This window comes from Musca vetustissima, unplaced genomic scaffold (genome assembly GCF_032173495.1).
Source record: "Musca vetustissima isolate MV318-11 ecotype Yass unplaced genomic scaffold, APGP_CSIRO_Mvet_v1 utg63570, whole genome shotgun sequence".
In the NCBI taxonomy this organism is placed as follows: domain Eukaryota; kingdom Metazoa; phylum Arthropoda; class Insecta; order Diptera; family Muscidae; genus Musca; species Musca vetustissima.
In genome coordinates this window covers 90,089-102,951 of record NW_026881340.1, presented here as the reverse complement: position 1 = coordinate 102,951, position 12,863 = coordinate 90,089, and the positions used below count along the sequence as shown (strand labels likewise).

Here is a 12,863-nt window from a genome sequence, read left to right as displayed (position 1 = left end):
TTCTAATGTATGATTTTTCGATATAATCACTCGAATTTGAAGCCGGATTTTCGGTGTTTTTTGAATTTTTCTTATAATTAGGATGCGCATCCAGATAATGGACTAAACTGATTATAGGATTGTAGAACTCGTGATTTTGCTTCGTTTAGTGTATATCTCAAGAATGTGCTCACCGTAGCTTATTTGCAATTGGGTTCCAAAGACGAAAATTTGGTGCTTAAATTTTTATAAAAAACATATTTTTTGAGTCTAAAATGAAGAAAGTCCATTTAAATTCCGTGGAACCCCGTGTGATTTTAGTTTTTTTACGTGCCGGATATAATGAGCCCATCCATGTTCAATTCCGCCCAATAAAACGGCGGATATAGGTACCTTGAATGTGGGAAAAACTGCAAAACGTATTTTGACAAATTCGCGTTTATAATCGCGTTTTTCTTCGAATTGATTTCACATGCATGCATTCTTTTGTTGTCATATTCGCGAATCTCTGTAAAAATAGGTCAAAAATATATCGATATGCGAATAATATGCGTATTTTATCCAAAATCGATTGTGGAGGCACATCCGGTGTCCTTTTGTGTATTTTAATATGAGATTACTGAAATCGGATGCGCATAAAAATCGTATGAACGTTGCGTAATTTTTAGCCATGTTTAGGGTTTTTGCACTGTAAAGTGCATCGAGCAGCACACTTTGGCCGCTTAATGAAATCTCGAAAAATGCATAATTGTTGGAAGAGATTGATTTGGTTTATACGAAAACCGCATGCGCAACAACTGATTTCCACGAATACGCGAATTGCATGCTTTTCAATATTGACCATTTTTATGTATTGTAAGTGCAATATGTTTAGTCAGTTTTAAAGTCGAAAATTTTATCAGATGAATCTACCGATATTTAACAATCATCTAAAATAATTTGAAGAAGATATCGTCGCATATTTTAGAAGATTAAGGCAAAACCGTATTCCCTTAACCATACTAAAAAATCGAAAATTCAAAAAAAAAGTTTTGTCTTAAGTAAAAAATTAATTTATTTTATTTCCAGTTGTCTTCATATTTGTATTTGTTTTTCGCGACTTTTAAACCATATTTCAATGCGATTTCAGAAGTATACAAAGAAAACAAATGTGTTTATCTGTTTGTGAAGAAATTCGCGATGTACAACAAATAGGAATTCATTTCATTTCTATTTGAAATACAAGGTTTAAAACCGCTATAACTTTTGTGCGCAGCATCCGAATTTGTGAACGCGAACAGATTTCGAATCAGAATATTTTTCTTAACCTATGTACCAAAAATCAAAAATGAGCTCGCAAAAAATTAAACATTTTTTATGGAATTTTAAAAGAATTTTGTAATTTCCCATATGTTTTTATCAAAGAGGTTTCGGATTTAATGTTGATCAAATCAGTTATTCAATTCCATTCAAAAAAAAATGTTTAAGTCCACCAAATATTGACCATTTGTAAGGGTGGTCATTTGGTTCAAATTGAACAATTTAAATTTTGACCATTTTGGAGGACAAAGTTTAAATATTCAACAATTTTGACAATTTGTGGGGAAGGTACCAGGAAGAGTGGATTAATGGTTCCCACTTTTGGACGTGATCTAGGCTAGGTGAAGATAAAAGGCTGAACAAAATTTGGTTAAAATCGGACATTCCATTCGCCTGATGTTGGATTTACAAATATTGAAAATCGTTACCTTTTTGGGGAGGTACTGGAAGTAAAAGACCAATAGTCCCATTCGGACTTGACCTAGGCTTAGTAAATATAATAAGTTTAAAGTTTGGTTCGAATCGGATAGTCCGTTCACATGATATTATATAATTTTTTTTTTAGCACAATTAAAATTTATTTCGGTCGGGCCAATCTTTTAACACATGAGGTGGACATTGAAAATGCCTAAAATCTATCGAACTTTAATGAAGGATATGCCATAGTAAATTGCTACCACGAATAAACGAAATATCGTACTACAGGCACTATGGTTGGAAAATAGGGCCTTTAATACACCGAAAAATACGCCGCACTTATTTAAAAATATTTCCAGAAGAATGCCACATGCAGCAACTTAGTAATGTTAAAATATAGTCACTTCTGTTGAAAAATGCGGCTAGGATCATGCAAATACCTATAAAGGGGCTGGACCTTTTTGAAGAACGTCAACCCACAATATATAATTAGAACCAATTAGGTTGACCAAAACGTTTCCAAAATACCGAATAATGGCGATACAATTATATAGAGGAGACTATGTTCAATGTTTATCGTTTTTGGGTGGCGAACCAAGATAAAACAGACAAATTCCTACCTATAGTTATACGTTATAAAAGAGATCAAACAGACCAATTCCCACCTATAGTTATACGTTATCAGTCCCGCTGTGGTCTTCACTCAGTATATTTTATATATATATATATATATATATATATATATTATTTTCTTTTCACACTCGCCTATTAAATAACACTAAAATTTCATTCAGGCTTGTGTTTTAATTTATATTAAAATTTTATGAAATAACAACTAATTGGCATTACACATAATAAATCTCCATAAATACAGACACGCATAAACACCTTTAATGGCCATTCTCGTTTGCAATTAAAATCTAAATACAATCAATTTAAATTGAAATGTTATTTTATTTGTAAATATTCAAAGGGCCATTAACACCTAATTTCCGTGGCACAATAAAAAAAATACAAATGAAGAGGTAATAAAATATTATACCAGCCAACTGGAATTTATTTTAAATGAATTATAAAAAAAACCCTTAAGTAATTTAAAATGATTGTTGAATTTTTCAAATTATTGGATTTAAGATATTTAGAGGTAGAAGATACCGACACTTCAAAGTGTTGGCTTTGACTAAAAGTGTGAGCTACTTGTGCTTGATATTTAACAGACCATTTGTTCGAATTTGTAGGTATAGGTCAACTAATTGTAGGCATCATCTACAATTAAGTTAACAATTGCCAACAATTAAATGCTAAATTCGAAAAAAGGTTCATTCGATATCTTTAACGGAAGAAAGGAGAATCATTTAAATATATTCACACATACACATAAAAGTAAAAATCCATCAATGAATTCATGGGACCTTCAAAAGAAAGAGGTTACTGCGAAAATGTAGGCCAATATTGATTGTTGAAAATCCATTAACATTAACAGAAGGAACTATGTGAGCGATGTTTGGGGGGTAGATAATAATGATAAATGTTGTCTGGGCACGATATCTGCTCAACTTTAATGATGATGATGATGTGGATGAGAATTATAAGTTATTTATGAACGAGGCATATTGAAATTTAAGACCAATATTATTCAATGTAAAACCATTAAGGCCTAGTACAGAATTACCAAATATGAAGAACTTGAGGATTATTTCTTGTTAACAAAATATGGATTGGATTTGGGAACAAGTAAAAACGTTTTAAAATTCGGCAGGATCGGACATTTCATACCTACATCATTCATGATGTGAAGATTCAAATGGACTTTAATGATTAAATAGCTGCAAAGAGGAAAAGAAATACTAAACTTTCAATATTCTGGTTGGAAAATTGGGCTAGGATCTTGGACATTACATACGAAATTATGGACACTAAGGTTTAAAATTTGGGCTTGTTCCTGGACAATTGAAAAACATGTTTAAAATCCTCAAAATATCGAAATTGGGTATACTGTGCCAAAAACTTGACCTTTGGAGCTAAACCAAAAAATGGATCAATATTCTTAATTTTTAAAGGGATATTTTCTACACCAATTCGTTTTAAAAATTATGGTTACCCGTACTTACGCACCGACATTTGGGAGATTTATAGGGGGGCTACCCAAAAAAGTGTACCAATATCGATAATTTTTATACCCTCAGCCTTGTGGCTAATGATGGTATATACACTTTAACTCGGCAAAAATGTGGCTCATCAAAATATTTCTTTTAAACACAATTTTTTTAACCTAATCCGTTTCAGAAAATTTGGAGTCGATTTACAAATGTCCGTCCATCTGTATGTATGTTTGGTCGACTGGTGAGCATGTTGGCCCTCAAAAGGGAACAAGCGATTTCAACCAAACTTTGCACATCGTAATGTAGTAGGTTGGGGAAAAAGAAACCCATTAGGACAGCTGTTGAAAATGTCAATAAAATTGGAGAAATTATCGTAGTTTTCCGGCATCTTAGCAGTCGTAGCCCAGGAGCTACAAATCCACCATAAAACTGTTTTAAACCATGTACACAAAACTGGATTCAAAAAGAAGCTCGATGTTTGGGTGCCACACCAATTAACAGAAAAAATAGCATGGATCGAATTTCCATCTGCGAAGCCTTGGCCAAACGAAATGAGATAGACCCATTTCTTAAACGGATGGTGACTGCAGATGAGAAATGGATCACATACGAAAACGGTAGTGGTCAAAGAGCGCTGAAGCACATCAAACGGTGGCCAAACCAGGACTAACGACCAGGAAGGTTCTGCTATGCGTTTGGTGGGACTGGAAGGGCGATTATTTATTATTAGCTGCTTTCATACGGCCAAACGCCAAATTCTGATCTCTACTGTCAACAACTGGGCCGTTTGACGATAGCAATTTACCAGAAACGGACAGAAATGGCTAACAGGAGAGGTGTCGTGTTCCACCAGGACAACGCTAAGTCACACACATCTACAGTGACTCGCGAGAAAAGTCGGGAGCTTGGTTGGGAAGTTTTAATGCATCCGGCATATAGTCCGAACTTGGCACCAATCGATTATAATATTTTTTTTGCATTGCAAAATTTCGTTAATCGTAAAAAATTGGTATCTAGGGAGGATTGTGAAGATCGACTACTAGAGTTTTTTTTTTTTTTTGCAAATAGAGAGCAGGTCTTCTATGAGAGAGGCATTATGAAGTTACGTTTAAAATGGCAAAAAATCATCAAAATCATACCACAAAAATCGGATATTCCGAAGCATGTTAAATAAAGTCCTATAATTCACAAAAAAAGGGTTCCTTTTTCCCCAACCTAATATTATATCATCCAAACTTAGTTCAAGTTCGAAGAGGAGGAATATCGGTCCACTCCTTCTGATACCTTCTTGATGGTAAACCAAACTTTGTATCTTTACTAAATCTAGATCGAGTCCGAAAATGGGATCAATTGGTTCACTGCTTCTGGCATTTTCCCCACAAATGGTCAATATTTATAAATAAAATTCCCATTTTGAACAAAACTTTGCCCTTAACCAAGCCTGGATTAAGTCTGAAAAAGGGATCCAGTGCTCCACTCCTTCGGCTACCTCCCCCACAAATGGTCAAAATTGTCAATATTTATAAATCCAATGTTAGGTGAATGAAATGTACGATTTGAAGTAAATTTTGCACAACCTATTATCTTTATAAAGCCTAGATCAAGTCCGAAGATGGGACCCATTGGTCCACTAGTTCTGGTATTTCCCCCACTTATTGTCAAAATTTTCAATATTTATAAATCCAATATCAGGCAAATGGAATGTCCAATTTGAACTAAACTTTGCGGAACCTAGTATAGTTACTAAGCCGAGAACGAGTCCGAAAATGGAATCAATTGATCCACTCCTTCTGGTACCTCCCCCACAAATGGTCAATATTTATAAATTTTATATTAAACAAAAAGAATGCCAAATTTGAACCAAGTTTTGGACAACCTATAATCTTTACTAGGCTTGGTCAAGTCCGAAGATCGGATTAATTGGTCCACTCCTTCTGGTACCTCACCAACAAAGCGTCAAAATTTTCAATATTTATAAATCCAATATCAGGCGAATGGAATGTAAAATTTGAAACAAACTTTGCTCACACCTATTATCTTTACCAGGCCTAGATCATGTCCGAACGAATATACGAATAATAAAACCAGTGTGTAATTCCGAAGATCTCAGCAAACCATAGACTAAGGGTATATATCTGTCGGCAAAACCGACAGACACTTTTGTTACTTGTTGGTAGTTGTTATCTAAAAATAACCTAAAATGCCGAATTACAGCCAATTCGGCTAGAAACCCCGTAGGATACCCTAAAAACTGGACAAATATATATATATATATATATATAACTGGGTCCTTGTGGTATTACAATGGGACCTTGTGGTATTACACCATACGTCTTTGGATTAATACAATAGTCTGGCCAAAATTTCAGAGGTCGATCGGCCATGTGAAAAGAATTTCAGTTGGTTTGCGGACAGATATATGGGAAATTACAAAATTCTTTTAAAATTCCATAAAAAAAATTGAAAAATTTTTTTGCGAGCACATTCATAGGTTAAGAAAAATATGCTGATTAGAAATATATTCGCGTTCAAAAATTCGGATGCTGCGCACAAAAGTTATAGCGATTTTAAATCTTGTATTTCAAATATAAATTAAATTAATTCCTATTTGTTGTAATTCGCGAATTTTTCCGCAAATAGTTAAACATATTTGTGTTCTTTGCATACTTGTCAAATCACATTGAATTACGGTTAAATTGTCGCGAAAAACAAATAGAAACATGAAGATATCTGAAAATAAAATAAATTACATTTTTAATTAAAGGAAACTTTTTTGAATTTTCGATTTTTTAGCATGGTTAAGGGAATGCGGTTTTGTCTTAATCTTTTAAAATATGCGATGCTTTCTTCTTCAAATTCTTTTAGATGATTGTTAAATATCGGTATATTCATCTGATAACAGTTTCGACTGTAAAAATTACTAAATATATTGCAATTACAATACATAAAAATTATCAATATTTAAAAGCATGCAATTCGCGTATTAGTTGAAATCAGTTGATGCGCATGCGGTTTTCGTATAAACCGAATCAATGTCTTTCAATAAATATGATTTTTTCGATGTTTAATTTAGCGGTCAAAGTGTGCCGCTCGATGCACTTTACTATGCAAAAACCTTAAAAATGGCTAAAAATCACACAACGTGATAACGATTTTTATGCGCATCTGATTTCAGTAATCGATCGGTTAAGAACAGTAAAGGATCGGTTAAGAACCGCGGATGTGCCTCCACAATCGATTCCGGATAAAATACCCATATTATTCGCGTATCGATATATTTTTGACCTATTTTCAAAAAAAAACTAAAATCACGCGAGGTTCCTTGGAATTTGAATGGACTTTCTTAATTTGAGACTCAAAAATATGTTTTTTAGAAAAAATTACGCACCAAATCTTCTCGTCTCGTCTTTGGAACCCAATTGCAAAGAAGCTACGGTGAGCACATTTATGAGATATACACAAAACGAAGCAAAATCACGAGTTCTACAATCCTATAATTAGTTTAGTCCATTATCTGGATGCGCATCCTAATTATAAGAAAAATTCAAAAAACACCGAAAATCCGGCTTCAAAATGTCAGCATCCTTTTTGGGTGGATGCAGTGATTATATCGAAAAATCATACATTAGAACCATATTGTTCATGGGGTATTCTGCAACTTAGTCACTGATCACATGTACGTGCGTTGTGTACTTTAGCCATAAATCAGGTAGGAACACAACAAAAACTCGTTGGCTTCAACACATTTTCACCCATTTTTTTACATTACCACCATCACAGCTTCCACGCAACTTATTATTTATTACCAATATTTTAAGATTTTGACAAGAACACTTCATTTTATAGAAATGAATTTCAATTTTATGCAATATGTTCATACTTCGCGAGTTATAACCTTGCAAACCTCTGCTTCAAGGAATTTAAAAGACACCGTCTATGATGTCCGGAAGCCTACGGATTCCCACACCCTCTTTTTGGGGTTTCAAAAAAACTGAATTTTTGTTTCTATTTAATTCAAACCCAAACTAATTCAAGATATTGTAATTCAATATTGTATCAGTATCAAGCTACTAATAACCCAATCCGTTCCAAATTTTAACACGTTATTCTGTACGTATGTATCTATCGTATGAACTAGAATAAATGCAATCGCTCAAGACCTTCTTATTTACTTTAAAGGTCATATTATGGTGATATTAAATGTACAATCTGACAAAAAAAAAACTTCAAAACTTCTTAGTCTGCAAATTAACTGAACTACGCCACTGTCTATAATCTAAAAATAGTAATGAACTTTCAACAAATTCATGAATCACCAAACAAAATTAAAAATCTATGCCAACAAAACGAAAAAGAAACCCTACCAAAATGACTCTGACACTGAAGTACAAATGAATGAATTTTAACGATGTTGCTGATAATTTATCCAAAAATATTTTCAAATGAAAAAAAAGAGATAGTTATGCTTTTGCCATCATTTGCACCCACCAATTATAATAACAAATCATGCTGATCTCGATGATGATGATGGTGTTAAATTGTTGAAAAAGGGTAAACTAATCGTAACAAAAATCTCTAATCGATTTCGATTTGGTTTTACTTTTAACATATTTTTGTTTGTGCAAAAAGAAAAACAAAAATAAACTGTGTATGCGAATCATTGAGGTAATACCGAAGAAATATCACTGAAAGGAAGGAAGCAGATATGAAATTAGAAAAAAAAAACTAAAATAAATGTTTCCAATAATTTTATGGATCTTTTCGCTAAATTCGTGTTGAGTTGTTTAAAGTTTAAGCTGGGATTATACGTTGCAATGTATGTTATAGGAGGGTGGTATGGAAATGAGATGAGAAATGAATAAAAAGTTGTTGGGGTAAGAAATAATTAATTGTCAATAGAAAGGAATCTGAAATAAACCTAATATCGTCGTCTTATATATGTGTTTTGAAATTATTAAAAAAAGTTTGCGGATGTCTTGGGAATTACACACATGTTTTACTATTCGCTTTATATAATGTTGATCCAATCGGTTATTCATATGCTTCAATTTCATTCGTATAAAAATATTGACCATTTGTGGGGTATGACTTAATCTAGACGTGGTAGAGATAATAGGTGGTGCAAAGTTTGGTTAAAATCGGACATTCTATTCGCCTTATATTGGATTTATAAATATAGAAAAATTGTACCCTTTGTGGGGGAGGTACAAGTAAGAATTGGCCAATGGGTCCCACCTTCGGACTTCAACTAGGATTGCCAGATATAATAGGTTGTGCAAATTTTGGTTCAAATCGGGCATTCCTTTCGCCTAATATTGGATTTATAAATATTGAGTGGACCAATGTGTCTCATCTTTGGAATTGATAAAGGCTTGGTGGAGATATTAGGTTGTCCAAATTTCGGTTCAATTCGGACATTCCTTCCGCCTAATATTGGATTTATAAATACTGACATTTTTGACAATTTCTGGGGGAGGTACCAGAAGGAGTGGACCAATATGTCCCATCTTCGAACTTCATCTAGGATTGGTAAGATAATAGGTTATACAATGTTTGGTTTAAATCGGATATACCGCCTTATTATAAAAAAAAATAATTTTTATAAACAATTTTGACATTTTGTGGGGAGTTACCAGAAGTAGTGGACCTTTATTTCCCATCTTCGAACTTGAACTAAGTTTGGAAGAAATGTTAAGATATGCAAAGTTTTAAGGAAATCGATTATTCCCCTCGAGAGTTATCGTGCCCATCAGCCGGCCAGACAGACGAACGGACATTTGTAAATCGAGTCCAAATTATCTGAAAGGAATTTGGTCCAAAGAAATATGGGGTAAAACCCAATATTTCGATGAGGCACATTTTTCCCGCATCAAAGTATATATATCCTCATTAGCCATAAGGCTGAGAGTATAAAAAATACAGCCTTCTTTGTGCCCCTGAAAAAAATATTCTTTAAAAAATCCACGCCAGTAAGGTCCTGAAAAATATTCTTTAAAAAATCCATGCCAGTGTGGTCCTGAAAATTATTCTTTAAAAAACCCATGTCCAGTAAGGTTCTGAAAATTATTCTTTAAAAAATCCACGCCCAGTGGAAAAAAATATTTTTTAAAAAATCCACGGTCCCAGAAAAAAATATTATTTAAAAAATCCACGGTCCCAGAAAAAAATATTATTTAAAAAATCCACGCTTTGTATAGGTCCTTGAAAACATATTCTTTAAAAAAATATACTGTCCCTGAAAAAATAGGCTTTAAATAATCCACGGTCCCTGAAAAAATATGATTTAAAAAATCCACGCCTTGTGTAGGTCCCTGAAAAAATAGCCTTTATAAAATCCACTGTCCCTGAAAAAATATGATTTAAAAAATCCACGCCTTGTGAAAAAATATGATTTAAAAAAAATCCCTGTTCTTTACAAAATTAACGCCTTTTGTAGTCCCTGTACCGTATCCTTTAAAAAATGAACGCCTTTTGTAGGTCCCTGTACCGTATTCTTTAAAAAATGAACGCCTAGTGTAGGTCCCTAAGGAAACATTCTTTATAAAATCCACGCCTTGTGTAGGTCCCTGAAAAAAGTATTTTTTAAAAAATCCACGCCTGGTGTAGGTCCCCGAACAAAGTATTCTTTAAAAATCTTGAAAAAATGTTTTTTTAAAGTCTTAAAAAAATCCAGCATTGTGTAGGTCCCAAATAAAATATTTAGGCTCCTGAAAAATATTATTTAAAAAATCCACGCCAGTGAGGTCCTGAAAAATATTATTTAAAAAATCCACGCCAGTGAGGTCCTGAAAAATATTCTTTAAAAATCCACGCCAGTGAGGTCCTGAAAATTATTTTTTAAAAAACGCATGCTCAGTAAGGTTCTGAAAATTATTCTTTAAAAAAATTCAAGCCTAGTGAGGTCATGCAAAGTTTTCTTTAAAAAAATCCACGCCCCGTGGAAAAAATTATTCTTTAAAAAAATCCACGGTCCCAGAATAAAATATTATTTAAAAAATCCACGCTTTGTGTAGGTCCTTGAAAACATATTCTTTAAAAAATATACTGTCCCTGAAAAAATATGCTTTAAATAATCCACGGTCCCTGAAAAAATATGACTTAAAAAATCCACGCCTTGTGTAGGACCCTGAAAAAATATGCTTTAAAAAATACACGCCTTGTAAAAAAATATGCTTTAAAAAAATCCACGCCTTGTGTAGGTCCCTAAAGAGACATTCTTTATAAAATCCACGCCTTGTGTAGGTCCCTGAACAAAGTATTCTTTAAAAATACTGAAAAAATATTTTTTTAAAAGTTCTTTAAAAAATCCAGCATTCTGTAGGTCCCAAACAAAATATTTAAATCCTCGCCTACTGTAGGCTCCTGAAAAAATATGCTTTAAAAAATCCCCGCCGGAAAAAATATTATTTAAAAAGTCCACGACTATGTAGGCCCCTGAAAACAATAATCTTTAAAAATTACTTGGCTTATGTAGGTCCCTAAAAAATTACTAAAAGGAAGTTCGATAGTGGACTTCCACTCCATCTGGTATAACTACCCAAAAATGATCAACATTTGAACAATGTACTATATAAACATCCTAAGTCTTACATCGAAACCTATGATGTCCTCCCTACCAATTTTACACAACTTCCATACAAACCTCGTATATTTGAATTTAAATGAAATATGATAATTTTGTAATAACTGCTGTCGTTTTGTAGGTTTCTAGTGTAAATAATAATTATTATTGGTTGTTAAAAATATTCAACGGTATTTTGGTTATGTTGGCCCACACTACAGCGTCTCTGTTGTAGCAACAACAACTAAAACAACATCATCATCATCATCAACGCCAAGTAAAATCCGATCATCTGCATCAACACCAACATCGTCTTCAGGTTCATCTTAAAAAATAAATTGTTAAACTTTTTCGTCACAGCATCGTCAAGTTAAACCGACAGATTGTTTTTTTTTTCTCGCCCTCCCTCATCCCATCCCACTGCCTGCCACGGCTAGGGTAGCTAACAGAGCTATGAGTCTACAATAACGTTGTCAATTCAAAAGAAAACCAAGTCAAAAAATATTATTTTGGATTTGTTGTTGTTGGTTTTCTTGTTGTTCGTTTTCAGTTTCTTTGAACTGTAATTAGTGGGGGGGCATTTTGGGAAGTGCAATTAAATTCTTCGCATATAAATATTCGCCGCTGTGCCACAGATCAACTATACTCACATTAGATCTTTAAGATTTAACAACTACTTCTTTTAGGAAATCCACTTCTACAACCAATCCAAGCCTAACAAAAATGTTCAAATTTGTAAGTTCAAGGACGAAAACGTACCAATCAAGGATATTCAATTAGCTATAATTTATTTACTTTGCTTTGTTTCTGTATCGTTGCAGTTCGTTGTCTCTGTTGCCATTTGCGGTCTTGCCATGGCTGCCGATTATCAGGCTGAGGTGCGCAGCTACGTTAATGAAATCAAGGGTGATGGTAGCTACAATTATCAATTCGATACCACGAACGGCATTGCCCAACAGGAATCGGGCGTTGGTGGTCACTATGCCACCGGCTCTTCGCAATACTATACACCCGAGGGAGAATTGATTCAATTAACCTATACTGCCGACGCTAATGGCTTCCAACCTCAAGGTGCTCATTTGCCTACTCCCCCACCAATCCCAGAAGCCATCCTCAAGTCATTGGAATACATTCGCACCCATCCCTACCATGAGGAAGAACACCAAGAACAATATGGAGCATCCGCCAAGCAACAACAACAACAAGGACCCTACCGTAAATACTAATGTAGTGCCGCGTAACAATTGGACGTGATTGCGATACTGTGATTCCATTTCTCTCTCCTTCAATCGCGCAAAACATTACTTATAGCTTACTTGTTTGATGTTAACATCATCAACCACCCACCCACTCTTTCCGTCTTCCTTTCACATTCGCCATTTATTCAATCATTGGAATTCAATGGCGGATACTCTTATATTGTTGACTATTTGTTATCACCTTGGTTCGTTCGTTTTTCCACCGCTGGCAGAAAAACGAAAACACAGTGAAGAATTTCGAACATA

The 12,863-nt window shown here is 33.9% G+C and overlaps 1 protein-coding gene across 1 annotated transcript; it reads left to right on the top strand.

Annotated features, from left to right (window-relative positions):
• Positions 1 to 12,021: 12,021 nt before the first annotated feature.
• LOC133327317 (pupal cuticle protein Edg-78E-like) lies at positions 12,022 to 12,584 on the top strand. The gene is made up of 2 exons (XM_061535882.1): positions 12,022 to 12,093; positions 12,180 to 12,584. The coding sequence occupies exons 1-2, from the start codon at positions 12,082 to 12,084 to the stop codon at positions 12,582 to 12,584; spliced, it is 417 nt and encodes a 138-aa protein (XP_061391866.1). The 5' UTR covers positions 12,022 to 12,081.
• The last annotated feature ends 279 nt before the right edge of the window (positions 12,585 to 12,863 follow it).